The sequence below is a fragment of the Diabrotica virgifera genome, chromosome 6 (genome assembly GCF_917563875.1).
Source record: "Diabrotica virgifera virgifera chromosome 6, PGI_DIABVI_V3a".
In the NCBI taxonomy this organism is placed as follows: Eukaryota; Metazoa; Arthropoda; class Insecta; order Coleoptera; family Chrysomelidae; genus Diabrotica; species Diabrotica virgifera.
This window is the reverse complement of record NC_065448.1, coordinates 36036397-36054645: the sequence shown is the minus strand read 5'-3', so window position 1 is coordinate 36054645 and position 18249 is coordinate 36036397. Positions and strand designations below refer to the sequence as shown.

The 18249-nt window shown below is 32.7% G+C and overlaps 1 protein-coding gene across 1 annotated transcript; it reads left to right on the top strand.

The window, feature by feature from the left end:
• Positions 1–1797: 1797 nt before the first annotated feature.
• Positions 1798–15087, top strand: LOC126885855 (zinc finger protein 726-like). The gene is made up of 2 exons (XM_050652625.1): positions 1798–2255; positions 11944–15087. The coding sequence occupies exons 1-2, from the start codon at positions 2006–2008 to the stop codon at positions 12927–12929; spliced, it is 1236 nt and encodes a 411-aa protein (XP_050508582.1). The 5' UTR covers positions 1798–2005; the 3' UTR covers positions 12930–15087.
• Positions 15088–18249: the final 3162 nt, after the last annotated feature.

The window sequence follows — 18249 nt, the reverse complement described above, 5'->3', positions numbered from 1 at the left end:
TGATCCGACGTGTACAGGCAGTTACAGAGGCTAGGGGAGGCAATAGCAATACCAAGTTATCTTTTAGTAGCTTAACGAAAGGGCCCGCAAGAAGCGCTGAACGAATGAAATTAAATGCTTGTCCATTAGAATTTCCCGCCAAATGGTGGTTAGTAATCACTACGGTCGCAAGTGGCGCAAGGAACCAAATTTTTAAAGTGAGTTGCCTATCTATTCGTCTATACTATATTATTTATCTATGGCTAGACCAGTGATGTGGGAAAGAGACCCTTTAAAATCGCGATGGACTGCATTCCATCGTTGCGTAATTATGCAGATCGCCATGCAAGGTTTTGGGCTTCTTATTTCGTCGAAGCCGACTGGACTATTAAAATACAGCTGGATTCCGTGCACTGTAGATATCTACATGTCGCTTTCTATTGGTGTCAATTTTCGTAAAAATATTTGAATTTTAGCTTTAATTGAATTATTTTCTAGTTTTGCTAGGTTATACTCTAATTGATGCTGAAGTGAGACTTAGTAAAACAAGAAAATATTTGAATTAAAACTAAAAATTCAAATATATTGACATTAATAGAAAGCGATATGCGCAGTGTCAATATATTTTAATTTTTAGTTTTAATTCAAATATTTTCTTGTTTTACTAAGTCTCACTTCAGCATCAATTAGAGTATAACCTAGCAAAACTAGAAAATAATTCAATTAAAGCTAAAATTCAAATATTTTTACGAAAATTGACATCGATAGAAAGCGACATGTAGATATCTACAGTGCACGGAATCCAGGACCTGGCCTACTAGGCATGCGACAGGACGATGTGACACCGACGGACGACACGACACGTCACAAAACCAGGGTTGCCAGATTGGGGGATTTTCCCCCAAATTTGGGGTATTTTTTCTTATTTGGGGGATTTTTTGGGGGTATGCACTGAATGGGGGATTTTTTGGAGGAAAATTTTTTCGCATTGGGGTTTTTTGGGGTATAATTTTAAGAACACATTCCACTGCTTGGCCGATTTTGAATTTCAAGTTATAAACTGTGATTCACAAAAATCTTTGAATATAAATTCATTTACAGTCGATTCTGCCATCTAGTACAAACTACTTAACTTATTTTGTAAAGCATTACAGTTTTCTTCAATAGCGACACAACAAAATTTGGTTTTTGGGCGCTTGATGGTGTATTTAAATATTCATAATGGTGCCTATGTGAAACACAGAAAATTGTATCTCCAAGTTTAACTTTATTTACTTTTCTAGAATTAACTTTGAAGAAGGTTATATTTCTGGTGTGTTGGATAATACGCATAATTAATTTAAATTAGTGTTTGTAGACGTATTAATCTAAAAATATGCCTAAAGAAAAGGAGTATACCCGAAAATACCGAGTTGCTTGGGAATCGGATGCGGAACTTAAAGAAAGGTAATCTGTTTAATAGAATTTTAATGGTGTGGGTCATTAATAATTAATTATTCTATGTATGATGGATTGGTCCTGTATCAGAAGATGACACAAAATCATTTTGTGATATGTAAATGGCAGATTTACAATATATTGTATAAAATCTACTAAAATTTACACTGGTAAAATGACACTTGACAGCCAAAAAAGAAGAAAAATGACAGATGACAGCCCAAAAAGAAGAAGAGATGACAGATGACAGCTCATAAAAAAGAAGAAGAAATGGCAGATGAATTTTGGGGGATTTTTTTTAAAAAATGTCATTTTTGGGGGAATTTGTAGTTCAGGTTGGGGGAATTGTATAAATCGGTCTGGCAACCCTGCACAAAACTTTTTTCTATGCGACACGTGAAGTAAAGTACGACTAACCTATAAAATAAAATAATTTAAATTAAATTAATTTGTTATAAACTCTCTACTGCTACACAGTTCTTGTTATCTATAATCTGTAATGTAAACTAAGTGTGAGTTTTCGTAGAGAATTTTTACTTTTTGGGTGTAAAATTATTATTGAAATACATAAAATAAAGTCTAATCAAAAATGGAAGTAAAACAAGAAAATAGCGAGGAAGCCCTGGCACCCTGTAAAGTAGAAATAGAATATAATAATTTGGATGATGCTCTTTTTCTTTTGGATGGCTTTAAATGTGAAATTAAGAAAGAATCAACTGGCAAAAGTACACACTACACATATGACTATTTAGACTTAAAGGAACATCCTGTAAGTCCTAAAATAGAACAACATGATAATAAACTTGATCCATTTGAAGAAAACCAAAACACTGAGAAAGGTTAGTAATAATATCGCCCCATTTATAGAAGAACGTCATAACTCAAAAATCAACATTTTGTCAATATCCTGCTTTAAAAGTTATTGGTTTTTTGTATTTAATTATATTAATTTAACTTTGCAAACAAATTAAATGCTTTTTTTATGGTTTGATGACACAAAGTACAATAGTTAACTGGTAGTAGAGACTTTCTCGTGGATTGACAAACTTTTGAATGAAAACTACTTTTGTATTTCTTCTTTAAAAAAATATAGCATTTTTTGATTATTTTGTTAAAACTTTTTCTGTCGGTAATGTTATGTAAATGTGATGATCTTGCACATAAAAATAGGTTACATTATCAACAATTTTTATAGGTTATCTATAAAATATAATTTTTTGAGTTATGCCGTTCTTCTATAAATGGACCGATATATTGTATTTTCTCTGTGTAAGTGTATCCCATATTTAGCAGTAGTATTAGCTAATATAATTATTTTGGCTTTAAAAACAATTTAAGGGCATATAAGAGACAATTATCGCAGTCAGGAGACAAAAAAGTGATGGAGCGGTTCCACAACTGTTGCAAATTCGTTCTCTGAATGTGGCACTACTTGCGGAATGTGTTACAGACATTGACATATTAAGAGTAGACAAGGCATACTCACCAAAAAAGCGTAACGTGGAAACAGTCGATCAGTGGTCTATCTATCTCTTTTAACTAAGCGATCCCGCACATGTGACAGACAAAGAGGGCTAGACCACTCAATCTATTGTTGGCTACACCTCAATGCATTGAGTGGCATATGACTAGCCTGGTCTGTTGTTAACATGTCTCTGGTTACAGGACAGTGAGCTCATTTTAATTCCCCTACCTCCCTCCAACGTATGCTACTTTTTTTAATTTGTCAACAGACTTGTTGAAAGATGGCATCAAATACTAATTGAGGCCATGGGTAATTTTAGTAATTATATGTTGAAAACTACTAAAACAATCAGACATTGTTAACTTCTGATCATTTTCTTTGATTATGTAAAGTAATGTTAAAATCAGTCAGGCCACTCTGGCTCTCATGGTCTCTATTATCAATTGGAAAATAGCATAGATGGTAAACAATCCATGGTGCTTAACCATGATTATAAAGTAAAAAACAATTTATTGTGCAGAGGCAAGTATATAAACTCATCGTCGTCAACACAAGAAAAACTCTTAACTCCATTTTCCTTAATTTTTCAGGAGAGCCTAAAAACAGTAACATGTAACATTAGAAGAATGTATAACTGCTTTTCTAGTATACATTTTAAAATTAGAACTCTACATTTAAATAATGTATTATTTGTCGGATGGCTAGAATAGGCGATTGGCTAATGGATGGCAGTAAAATCTCATTTTAAGTAAAGATTGGAGTTATGCGGTTTTCTTGTGTCAACGACGATATAACAGAAAGTACAGTAAAACCTTGATATAACGGACTAATTGGGGGGATCGGATGTCTGTTAAAGCCAAAAGTCTGTTGTATAAAAATAAAAAAAAAATTGAAATTATGTAGGTACTGTATTTAGATAGTGTAAATACAAATTTGTAAGTTAAAAAAGGAATAAAGTTTTGTTTGCTACTTTTTTACTTTTCTATTTCATCTAAAAATTTTCTGTAACATACTCATTTAGTTGACAAAATTATTCACTGATTCATGGGTTGAATAAGCAATGTATTTTTTGGCAAAACATACAATTAAAGTTGCCATCTTCTGAATTTAGAATACTTTCAGGGGGATTAGCAGCAGCTTTGTCTAAAATCAATAAACGTTTCACCTCTTTAGGCAGTATTACCAGTTTCTTCTCTTGAAACTTTCTCACTGCAAAATATCTGTAATAATTTTTGAAAATATGTCTGGTGAACCATGCCCTATTAGACTATAATATGAAACGGGCAGATGATGCCTTTTGATGATTATTTATTTATTTATTAACGGTTTCACCATTGTTCAAAAAAGTAATACAATCAATTATAAAATAGTTGACATAGTTAAATTCTAACATATACGATAAAAAACAATATAAAACGTGTTAAAAATATGATGTAACACCATAAACAAACTAAACATGATCAACACAATTTAACAATTGCCTAAAAGAATAAATTAAACTAAAAAATGGATCAACAGTATATGTGTTAACCCGCGAGTAGTCGCGCGGTGAGATAGAATCTCAATTTTTATCCTTTTTCGCGATAAATTGATGAAAAATTTTGCAATTCTGGAAAAATTTCGTAAGTGCCTCGAGGAAGGGTGTAGTAATGCGTAGGAATTTTTTTTCTTCTTCTTCTTCTTTTTGTGGAATTTATGGCTTTCGGGGAGAGCCAATTAGCTTTAACCCGCGAGTAGTCGCGCCGTTAGATAGAATCTCACATTTGATCCTTTTTCGTAATATGTACAGTAAAATTTGTCAGTAACAGCCACTAAAAATGAAAGAACTATTGGCCGGTATAGAAAGGTGGACCGTATTGCCAGTTTTTGTAGTCTACATATATAATTGGTTTGAGAAATTTTTAAACTGGCCGTAAGACAGGTGGCCGATGTTGACAGGTGGCCGTTAACACAGGTTTTTTTATTAAAATTGTTAGAAATATATATTTTTAATATAAAAAGTAGATAAAAATTGTACAAAATAAAAATTTGTTTTAAATTCGTATTTTGAGATAGAATCTCACATGCGACTATCAACGTTACAAAAGTGAGCGCGACTACTCGGAGCTCTAGTCATCGGATCATTTCTACCATAATTAGTACGGTGATACTCAATATAGAATAAAGAAGGATTTCGTAAGTTTTAACTGGTTGTATTAATTCAGATTTTTGATGGTAATTCAGGACAGTTAACAAAGCCGTTAATTAGTTTATAGATAAAAAGCATTTCTAGTTTTATTCGTCTATTTACAAGAAGTGACAAATTCAAATGCTGAAGGACATCATGGTTGTTAAAATTATTGAGAATCTGCAATTTAAATCTAGCGTATAGAGCAAAACGTACTTGAATATTCTCAATTAAGACTTTGTCAACCTCATAATAAGGAGATCAAATAATGGAAGCATACTCTAGGGATGATCGAACTATTGAACAATATAAAACTCAAAGAACGGATACAGAAAAAACTTTTGTATTCCTTTTTACAAAACCTAGAGATCTGGTAGCATTAGATGATAGAACACGCAGGTGAGATTTAAAATTTAATTGTTTATCAAAAATTACTCCTAGATCTCTCATCTCATCAACTCTAGACAACAAATTTATACCAATATTATATTCATACAGATCTGTAGTGTTAGTTTTTGAGAAACTAATAATATGACATTTGTCGATATTTAATAATAAATTATTGGAAATAGACCATTCATACACTTTATCCAAGTCATTTTGTAGAATTTTACTATCCAATAAGTTCTCTACAATGTGAAATAATTTTAAGTCATCAGCAAAGAGTAGAAAGTTAATATTCTCAATTACAGACGATAGATTTATTGATAAAGAGGTTAAATAACAATGGTCCACAATGTGAGCCTTGTGGTACCTACTCCTGAATGAACCTGAATTTCATTAGATATATAACTGCCAAACTGCCAGGTCACAATGCTATTCCCTAAACCAAGATTCTTCAACTTATATATAAGTAGGTCATGATTGACTCTATCGAAGGCTTTAGAGAAGTCTGTGTAAATACAATCAACTTGTAATCCCTTTTCAATAGCCTCTAATATAAAACTGTGATAACAAAGTAAATTTGTAACAGTAGATTTACTTGATTGAAAACCATGCTGTTGTGGTATAATTACATTTTTACATGCTAAATTTAAGTGACGAGTCACTAATTTATCCAAAAATTTAGGTAATGTTGATTGTATGCATATACCCCTGTAGTTTTTAATATTTTCCCTATCACCTGATTTAAAAATTGGTGTAATAAAAAAAAATATATCTTTGACAACAATAGGTTTACGATATTTACCAACAATTATAGCAGTCAATCTATGCGATCCATCGGCATTAGCACGAAGCAGTGCCGAGATCCTGTCCTTGTTGTTTTTCCTTCTAGAATTCGAATTTTCATGTTTTTTTTTCATCCGATTTTTTATCCATTATATCTGAAGTCCGTTAAATAGAGGTCCATTCTATCGAGGTTTTACTGTACAGGTAAATGATTTTTTGTTAACATGAGCAACAGATCCAACTTTGACCTTGTCAATTTTCTATTCTTGCTTGGGCTCAGCTTTTCGACAAAATATCAGTTAATGTGTTAATGCAGAAAGCTTTGAGCAGGTTTTAACATTATGTACTACACTGGGGTGTATTCTATTATTTTATAAATGGGCAAAATCTTAAAATAAATGAGATAGCTAAAGACTTGGGTATACTACACTCTGGGCCAAAATTAACTGGACACCTTAACACTAGAAGCATCAGCATTTTTGCATACCTAGAAGCACCAGAGCGGTCAAAATGACGGTTATTACAATTTGTGTGGTTGTAGTAGGTAATGGTTTCCTGTTTCTTCTTTTTATCTGTGCCTATTTTAATATTATTTGAGCGTAGAGAACTCACCACTAAAACGTTTTTGTTTATTTTTCCCTGGTACAACCATAGCGTCAAGTCTTCATGTTTGAACATTTTTGTTCTGTACAGTTCCATCTTTTCGTTTTTTATTGATGGCGGAATATATTTTCTTGTTAGGTTTATTATTTCTACAATGCCGGTAGCCTCCTTTCGTTATTATTTTGCCAAATTTACACACGTAAAGAAATTGTCCGTCATGACATATCTTCTTTTATTTATAAATGGTCCCATTAGACGGCTACTAGATGTTCCTAGAAGTTGATTGGCTAGTCGTTGCTCACCATTCCCAGGTAAGGAAATCTGTTCGATAAATATTTGGCGTGGATATCAACGGCAAGCCAGGATTTAATTCCAAACTTATCGGGTTTATTCGCCATGTACTGGGTGAAGCTGCATCTTGTCTTCATGGGAAAAAGCTGTTTCATATTCCCGACACAAGTGCAAATTTATCTGTTGATTATCGCTCAGACCTGGCACTCCTAATATCAAAGCGCTCATTTATTTATGTAAATTTGTTTTTAGAGATCTTGAAAAAAATTTGGACCTCATGTACCAGACCACAGCATCATTATGCTAAAATTTCATGGTGTATAAGCTAGCGTAGAGAATCGCTACCTGATGAATGTCCTTGATCAACTTTATCAGGCACATTCTCGTCATCTTCATTATCGGATACATCCTCATCACATAACTCTCATATTTCAGATTCATTGTCTGACAGATTCTGTAAACACTCCAACAGTTCCAGCTCTGTCAAATACGAGTATCGATGAGACATGATGAGAGATGATAACAGTAGAAAGGAGAAAAATCACAATGAAAAGACAAAATACAGATTGAACACGCACTTGCAAAGGGCACACTCAAACTAACTAACAATAATGATACACGATTTACAGAAAATGAGTAATAACTTCTCAGAGAAGTAAAATAAGCCGTCATAAGGACCGAATTTTTCGAGGTAGACATCAACTTATTAAAAAAGTAACTACACCAAGACATGTAAAAGGAAAATTGTATTCTTCAAATAGATCTAGGAAAGTCCTAATATATCAATTTTGGAAAATAAATATGAATGAGTAATACAGAGGGTCAAAAATAGACAGCGGTCAAAATGACTGCATCCGGTGCTTCTAGGTAGACATCAATATATCGCAAAAAGTAATTACACTAAATACATGTAAAAGACAAATTATAATCCTCAAATAGATCTAAAAAAAGTCCTAAATTATCAAGCTTCTAAAATAACTAGGAATAAGTGATACAGTGGGTCAAAAATAGAAAGCAGTCAAAATGACCGCTCTGGTGCTTCTAGTGTTAAAAATGGGTCATTTTTGATGTCTCGAGTTTCCTAAATCTTTTGTCCAATTTAAGTGATTTTTTAATAATTTTATAGCCTTATTCTTTAACAATATCGCTGTAATAAATAGTATTGTTGCTAAACAGTTAAATTTTCATTGTATACCATTATAACATACAGTGATGAGGGCACTAATAACCGGCAGAATAACTCAAAAGATGGAAAACATAATAAGTTGTGAAATAAAAAGAAATGAAACTAGTGGAGGTGGGAAATTTAGCGATAAAAACCTATAAATTTATGTATTTATTGTTTCCCACCTTTAGACATATCGAACAAGTTTGGCAACTGCCACTGTGATTGTGGCAGTTTTAGTTGACATACTCCTCTAATACTAATTTATATAAGGGATTACCACCATTACAAAAAAAATATATGCTAACATACAGTATAAAATCAATCTCTATAATTTCTTATAAATTAGAGTAAAATTAAAGTTTTAATTTCACATTAAACAAAATATTAATAATTATCTATTACACAAATGAATTAAAATAAACAAAAAAGTACCTGTCAAGCTCTTTTAACCCGATTCTTAAAAGAAGCCAAGGAAACTCCAAATATTTCCAAGTTATTCTCATTTCTAATTTTTAGTGTTCGCTCAGTGGGCGAATGCATACCACAGTATGTTCAATGAAAAGGTATATAAAACAAATCAATATGTCTGAGACTTCTGGAGGGAACATATAAATTAATAGATTGGGGAAGTTCATAACAACAAATTAAACCATTTATTAATTTAAACACAAATAATAAATCAAGTTATCTTGTCGAGTTTTTAATAAATTCATGTTGAGTGTTTTTATGATATAAGTATAATCAGGATTAATAATGTGTATGTTTAATTTGTATGCACAATATCTTAAAAATTTATTTTACAATCTCTCCAACGTAGTAGAATGAGCTTGGTATTGTGGAGACCATACAATAGATGCATATTCCACTTTAGATACAACCAAAGCATAATATACCGTTCTTAAAGCCCAGTACGTTTAAAGATGGGAAACAAATAGAATGTATATTTATTTTTACCTGTTATTAGCGCGCTCATCACTGTATATTTATACTGTAATGTGGATTCCCGTTAAATAAATAAATATTATTTTCTTGTCATTAACCCTTCCATTCACGAATTAAATTTATTCAAGCTAAAAATCGGAAATTTGCAGCATTGCGAGAATGATTTTTTTGTGAATTTTTGATATTAATTTTACATTTTCAAAATACACAGTTTGAACACTACAAGATGTCTTCATTTGAGGATATTGTGAGCCAATGGAGTAAAAATAGTAGATATATTTTTTAAAATACTGACAATAAACAAAAACTAAAGTATTTTATTCGATAAGTAATGTATCTTACAAAATATTTTTTTCTTTACTTATACAGAGATGAACATTGCATTTGTCGCATGTCAATATAGAAATGTCTCATGAAATAAAGAAACCTATTTTTCAAAAATTTAAATCTTTTGTTCAAAAGCTGTTAGAGGGAAGCACAAGTACTCATTGGATGGAATAGGATGTCCATAATCGGGGACAGTGTGTTACAAGGGTAAAACACATGGAGCTACATACAAAAAAATTATAGGATAGGTTGTCCTATATTGTAGACACAGTGAACGAAAGGGTTAATAAGCTTATACTGATTGAATTGAGGCAATGGAGCTCATTTTTACGTAGATAAAAGACAGAAATGCAGGCTTCTAAAATTCTAAAACATATTTAATATCATTCACTACACTTCTTCTATCTCAAATTAAATTATTTTTTATTTTGATTATTGCATATCTTTGTTTTTGCATTCATTTTCACTTATTTTCGAATATTTTAGGGCAGAAAATGAAGCATTTTGGCTCGCAATTTTTTCGTCCAGCATGGATTTACTTGAAATTTTCACGTAAGATAGGGTATAGCCCAAGGATAATTTTCTATATCATGCCGCTGTACGCAAAATCCTTGGGGGTGGTTGCCACCCCATCTCGGGGGTGGGAATTTTTCATTACATGTTAACCATGGAAATTGATTGAAAAAGTAATTCTAAGAAAAAAATATTGTTTGTTTTCTTTTACTAAATCCTTTTTTATAATTTTGGATATAACGGAAAAACTTTGCATTTTTCGAGGAAAACTTACACAATATTTTTTCAAGTAGGTATACCATTAGACCTTTCAAAAAAAAAGAAAAAAAATTTCTAGCATAAAAATTGAGCGACTTATGATCAAGTCGGTACCTACTTTTTCTATGAAAAAATCAGTGAAAACAACCCCCTAACTACCATCCTAATTAAAATTGATCTTCACCCTTCTGTAATTCTTTTTATATATGTATTATGTTTGACTATTTAAAAGACCTAATTTTTTAAAAAAATTAGAGTTTAAAGATAAATTGATTTTTTGCAATTTCGTATTTTTCACCTTTTTCGTCAAAAATCTCCGAAAATACTGGAGATACGAAAAAAGTGAGTACGAAATTTTAGCTTTTTTAATAACTAAAATTTTCCTGTGCATAGATTTTCTTTACAGTGAAAATTTAGCGAGGTGTAGCTGTTTAAAACCACTATTTACGGGCAAACACTTCGAGCCCTTTAAACTCATCCCACTTAAAAACTAAGGAATCTTACGAAATTTAATTTACACATTCTTATAGCTCTTCAAAAACCCTACAAAATCATTTTAAAAAAACTTTTTATCCACAAAAATGACTAACTATTTAGATGGGAAATAAGCCACAATTAAGTTGAAAAAAATAATTTTATTAACGTTTCGACGCCCAAATCGGGTGTGGTTCTCAAAATACAAAATACTACGTTTGTTGTTTTGACAACCACACCCGATTTGGGCGTCGAAACGTTAATAAAATTATTTTTTTCAATTTAATTGTGGCTTATTTCCCATCTAAATAGGTAATCATAAAAATGCCACAAGGAAATAGCTTCAGAACAACCCAAAAATGACGGAGTTATGATTATAAAAAGAATTTTTTTCTCGAAAAATTCGAATAGCCCTCTTGGGAGTGTAGTAGAGCATTTTTAATGTATATACCACAGAACCAGTTTTTAGGTAGTAATAGTTTCACTTTCTCTATTCAAATCGAAAGACAGAAAAACAGATCTGCTCATGTGTCTGCGTGTGTGGGTGTATAGATCTATTAAATTATTGAATAATTGCAATGTTTTTAAGGATGGTTTTTAAGGGTTGAACTATTATGATATTATACCCTAAAGCATAAAACAATCATTATTTAACCAATCAAAACAAAATTTTACCCATATTAAGACTAACAATATTTTTATATCATTTTTGGCAATAACGGATAGTTTACACTCTTAAAAATAATCAACGCCTTTGAGCATGATATAGAATATGAAGTACAGGGTAAGATGATCCTAATCCCTAATTTTTATGGAAATCGATGCAAGCTGAAATCATTCTTTTAGGATAAATAAATTTTTTATATCTAAAGCATAAATCAATCATTATTTAACTAATAAAAATCAAATTTTGACCATATTAAAGTTTAAAATGTTATTTTATAATTTTTTACAATTAGGGATAGTTTTCACCCTTAAAACACCAAAAGCGTGCAACGGCTCAATATAGAAAATGAACTAGAGGGTGAAATGAGCCTAATCCCAAATTTTTGTACAATTAGATGCTGAATGAAAATATTGCGAGGTTTTGCCATTTTTTTTCAGATTCATTTTCTGGCCTATTTATATTATAGTTAGTTTGTATTTTAGGATATCTCCGAAAGGAAAACAAAATGGAAATTACGGAGACACCAATTGGACCTTCATCTTACGAAGGAAGTTATATGAGTCCACATGCTGCAGGAAAATCATTAAATGAGAATATGAAAGTTACAACCGGTCAAGGACCTTACAAGTGCGAAATTTGTTGTAAACAATTTACTACAGGAGGTTATTTGAAAACACATTTGAGATTGCACACTGGAGAAACACCTTATCAGTGTGAAATTTGTTTAAAGCAGTTTCTTACAGCTAGTAATTTGAAAGTACATTTGAGAGTGCACACTGGAGAAAAACCTCACAAGTGTGAAATTTGTTTTAAACAATTTAGAGAAGCAGGTACTTTAAAAAAACATTTGAGATTGCACACTGGAGAAACAGCTTATCAGTGTGAAATTTGTTTTAAGCAGTTTAGTCAAGCGGGTACTTTAAAAATACATTTGAGATTACACACTGGTGAAAAACCTCACAAGTGTGAAATTTGTTTTAAGCGATTTGTTCAAGCAGGTGATATGAAAAAACATTTGAGAGTGCACACTGGAGAAAAGCCTTACAAGTGTGAAATTTGTTTTAAACAATTTAGTGAAGCAGGTACTTTAAAAAAACATTTGAGAGTGCACACTGGAGAAAAACCTCACAAGTGTGAAATTTGTTTTCAGCAGTTTAGTCAAGCAGTTTTTTTGAAAAGACATTTGAGTGTGCACACTGGAGAGAAACCTCACAAGTGTGAAATCTGTTTTAAGCAGTTTAGTCAAGCATTTTTTTTAAAAACACATTTAAGAGTGCACACTGGTGAAAAACCTCACAAGTGTGAAATCTGTTTTAAGCAGTTTAGTGAAGCAGGTAATTTGAAAAAACATTTGAGAGTGCACACTGGAGAAAAATCTCACAAGTGTGAAATTTGTTTTAAACAATTTAGTAAAGCAGGTACTTTAAAAAGACATTTGAGATCACACACTGTAGAAAAGCCCTCCTAAGTGTGAAATTTGTTCGACACAGTTTTTCCAGAAAATATATTTGGAAACTCATTTGATGATGCACACTGAAAAAAAAACTCTACAAATATGAAATTTCTTTTAAGCAGTTTTCTGATAATATTACATTGAAATGACATTTGAAAGTACGGTGTGCGGTAAAATAAACAGTACTGAAATTCTTCTTCTGCGGAACTACAGCCCAAATTGAGCCTGGCCTCCTTTATTTTTTGCCTCCACCCTTTATGGACCTGGTCCGTAAGATATGGGTGATACAATAGACCCGCCGTAGGAGGTCTAAGTGTCTGAAGGGCTCACGAGTGGGCTTTGCCCAGATATACCATAACCAAGCCTCCACCCTTGCTTGTCTGTGGCTGCTCTTATCCATACACGGGCTCCTAAAAGGGCTTTTGGCTTTTTATTGCCTTTCCAACCGGTCTCTTTCTCTCCATTCAGTTTTTTTTTTGGTAGCCTATCCTCTCCCATTCTTATCACATGTCCGGCCCATTGCAATCTTTGTATTCTAATGAAGGCTAACAGGGGTGTTTTCTTATAAAGTTGATAAAGCTCGTTGTTGTATCGACTTCTGAAGATTCCGTTTTCCCTCATAGGTCCTAGTATTCTCAGTACTTTCCTTTCGAATGTGTAGAGTTTGTTTTTGGATGTGTCTTTCAGGAGCCATAGACTTCACTGCCTTAGCATGCTATTGGTCGAATTAAGGTTTTATAGATTCTCATCTTTGTATTTCGGTGGACACTTTTAGACCGAAATATGTGGGAGAGGCCAAAATAGCTCTGTTTGCATGTGTTATTTTCTTCCGTATTTCTCCATCTTCTGATCCGTCGGCATATATTTCTACTCCCAGGTATATAAACTTTCCAACCGTTTCAATGTCATATTCATGTATAATGTTTTGTGGGACTATATTTCTTCTCGTCTCTGTCATTATTTTTGTTTTCTCTGTGTTAATTTCCAGACCTAGCCTTTGTGTTTGCGTTTTTAACCCTGCGTATGTTTCCTGTACTCCTGTTGATGTTCTACTCATCATATTAATATCATGGGCATAAGCGGCCAGTTGAACCGTTCGGTTGGTTAGTAGGTTTCCTCGTCCAGTTTGCATTAACTAACCGCATACTCCAGTGCCAGGAACAATGTTGGGGCCAGCCCATTTCCCTGCTTTAGTCCCTGCGAAATTTTGAAAAAGTCTGTCCGGTGGTTTTGTATTCGTACACATGCTTAAGTTTCATCCATTGTGGCTTTAATGAGTCTATTTAGCTTGTGTGGTATTGCCAATTCAGCCAATATATAGTTTGTTCCTTTTGACTGTGTCGTATGCCTGTTTGAAGTCTACAAACACGTTGTGAACATCAATGTCATGTTGCCATGATTTGCTCAAGATCTGCTTGACTGTAAATATTTGATCCAATGTCGATCTTCCCCGTCGGATACTCTCCAATATTTTCTGCTAGTGGTTGGAGCCGCTGGTTTATAATATATGTGAGGACTTTATATGCTGTACATAGTAGAGAAATTCCACGCTAGTTTTTGCACTGCAGTTCGTCTCCTTTTCTAGAGGGCATACTAACTTTTCTTCCAGTCGTCGGGTATTTTCTCTTCCTGCCATATGTCTTTGATGAGCGAGTGGATATGACTTGCTAGGTGGTCGCCACTTGTCTTATACAGTTTTGCTTGTATTTCGTCAACTGCCGAGGCTTTATTGTTTTTCTGGGTCTAAATAGCTTCGAAAACTTCCTTTATGGTTGGAGCTTCTACTCCATTCTCTTCTACGTCTCTTCTTTCTTCTTTAGACCATTTCTATCCAACTTTGGACATAGGCCTTCCCCAAATCTTTCCATGTCCGTCTGTCCCTGGCTGCGCTTTTCCAGTTAGTTCCTGCAGCTTTAACAATATCGTCCTTCCGTCGCATCTGAGGTCTTCCTCTTTTTCCTGTCCACGGTCTCCAGTTTTGTATTTCAGCATTCCATCTTTTATCTTCCTGTCTCGCATTGTGGCCCGCAAATCCCCATTTTAACCCTGTTATATGTTCAGTTATATTTTTTACTTTTGTTTTCTCTCTTTAGTCCTGTCGCCAGGGGGGGTACAACGGCCTCGTTAATTCAGATGGACTTACCCAAGTTTTTTTTATGTATTTTGACCCGTAGAACACGAATTTTTTGGGTAACAGTTGATCCGGATGTCGATAAGATTGTTATAGACCAAGAACTTGAGGAATCAAATAACAGCGATTTTTGGCAAAACAAAACAATATTTTGTATTTTTTGGGTCATTTTAAGCAAAAAATATTTCTACAAGTTTTTTAGTAGGATGCACAGTTTTCGAGATAAACGCGGTTGAACTTTCAAAAAATCGATAAACTGCAATTTTTAAACCCGAATAACTTTTGATTAAAAAATAAAATAGCAATTCTGCTTAGCGCCTTTGAAAGTTCAAGTCAAATTATGTCGGATTTGATTATTTGCATTGCTAAAAATTTATTGTGTTATTGTTAAACAAAGCTACAAACAACTAGTGCGTGAGTGATGTTTCTATGATTTCTCATTTAAAATCGAACGAGTAGGTAGAATAGGTACTAGTGCAATCAAGACTATTTCTACGTTACATGCGTTAAAACGCATGTAAAAGCACGGGAAACCCTACGTGTTTATAGCTTTGTTAAACAATAAAAAAATAAATTTTTACCAATGCAAATAATCAAAACCGATATAATTTGACTTAAACTTTCAAATGCGGTAAGCAGACTTGCTATTTTATTTTTTAATCAAAAGTTATTCGGGTTCAAAAATTGCAATTTTTCGATTTTTTTAAAGTTCAACCGCGCTTATCTCGAAAACTGTGCATCCTACGAAAAAACTTGTAGAAATATTTTTTACTTAAAATGGCCCAAAAAATACAAAATATTGTTTTGTTTTGCCAAAAATCGCTGTTATTTGATTCCTCAAGTTCTTGGTCTATAACAATCTTATCGACATCCGGATCAACTGTTACCCAAAAAATTCGTGTTCTACGGGTCAAAATACATAAAAAAAACTTGAGTAAGTCCATCTGAATTAACGAGGCCGTTGTACCCCCCCTGGCGACAGGACTACTTATCCATTTGTTTGATTTTCTGTCTTGTAGTTTTAATCCCAACATGGATCTTTCCATTTTTCTCTGAGTTATTTCTATTTTGTTTATGTTGGCCTTTGTTAATGTCCATGTTTCTGAGCCATACGTCAGAACAGGTAGGATGCACTGGTCAAAGACACGGGTTTTTAGGTACTGTTGTATCTTTGTGTTTTTTAGTATCCATCTTAACTTTCCAGACGCTGCCCACGCCAATCGGATTCTTCTCTGTACTTCAATTGTTTGGTTCTCTTTATTAGCTTTGATTATTTGACCCAGGTACCTATATACAGAGAGAGTCTGTAAAGTGGAATAAATTCAATATCTCAAATACTAATTGTTTTTTTGGAAAATGCTCAGACCCGTCGATTAGTATTTCAAATTGTCCTTTTTGACATTCAATAATAATGTATACAGGGTGTCCCAATTTAGAGATATGACGTCATCGTCGATTTTCTTAAATGGCAACACTGTCATTTTGATAGCTAATTTGATAGGGTTTTTAAAGTTATACATAACTGCAAAATATCAAATTTTTATTCTCTACCATTTACAAGATAATAGAAAATAACAAAGTTATATCTGTAATTTGGAATATATTCAATAATTAAAATACTAACTGTTTTTTTGAAAAATGCTCAGACCCGTCGATTAGTATATCAAATTGTCCTTTTTGACATATAATAATAATGTATACAGGGTGTCCCAATTTAGAGATATGACGTCATCGTTGATTTTCTTAAATGGCAACACTGTCATTTTGATAGCTATTTTGATAGGGTGTGTAAAGTTATACACAACTGCAAAATTTCAAATTTGTATTCTCTACCATTTAGATGATAATAAAAAATAACAAAGTTATGAAAAAAAAGTAATCAAAAAATAATTGAATTTAATTATTTCAATTAAGCAAAAACTCATAATGTTGCCCTCAATTATTGTCAAATTGTCAATGGGCAACGTTATGAGCATTTGCTTAATTGAAATAAATAAATTCAATTATTATTTGATTACTTCTTGTTCTTCATAACTTTGTTATTTTTTATTATCTTGTAAATGGTAGGGAATAAAATTTTGAAATTTTTCAGATGTGTATAACTTTACACACGCTATCAAAATAGCTATCAAAATGATAGTGTTGCCATTTAAGAAAATCAACGATGACGTCATATCTCTAAATTGGGACATCCTGTATACATTATTATTATATGTCAAAAATGACAATTTGATATACTAATCGACGGGTCTGAGCATTTTTCAAAAAAACAGTTAGTATTTTAATTATTGAATATATTCCAAATTACAGATATAACTTTGTTATTTTCTATTATCTTGTAAATGGTAGAGAATAAAAATTTGATATTTTGCAGTTATGTATAACTTTACAAACCCTATCAAATTAGCTATCAAAATGACAGTGTTGCCATTTAAGAAAATCGACGATGACGTCATATCTCTAAATTGGGACACCCTGTATACATTTTTATTGAATGTCAAAAAGGACAATTTGAAATACTAATCGACGGGTCTGAGCATTTTCCAAAAAAACAATTAGTATTTGAGATATTGAATTTATTCCACTTTACAGACTCTCTCTGTATATTCGTCAACAATCTCAATATTGACATTATTTATATTACTATTTATTCTGTCATTTGTATTTGTAATGATTTTTGTTTTACTCATGTTCATTTTTAATCCTATCTTCTCTGATGCGTGTGCTAGTTGAGTCAGCATTGTGGCTAGTTCTTCTTGGTTGGTTGTATGTAATAAGGACAACATCATCGCAATATCTGAGGTGATTGAGATTCTTCCCGTTGATGTTGATACCCATGTCTTTCCATTCCAGTTCTTTAAAGACGTCTTCCAGAGCTAAGGTGAAGAGTTTTGGGAATATTACATATCCTTGTCTTATTCTTGCCTCTACGTATTTCTATGGGATTAGTTTTGTTTGGTTTTTTTTTTCGGTCACGGCCAGGGGGGCCGTGACCCCCCTGGCTTTCGGGTGCTTTGAATTATATATGGTTATTCAAAGTATACAAAATATAATGTGCAACATCTTCACGTTTGCCACCCCCCTAAAATTTTTTATATGGGCGCCCGTGCTCTGGGCTTACGTCTTTTCGTCACACTATCCGCTCTTTGGTTATAAATGTGTTTTGATGGCTCCATCTCGTTCATTTTCGTTAAATAAAGTTAT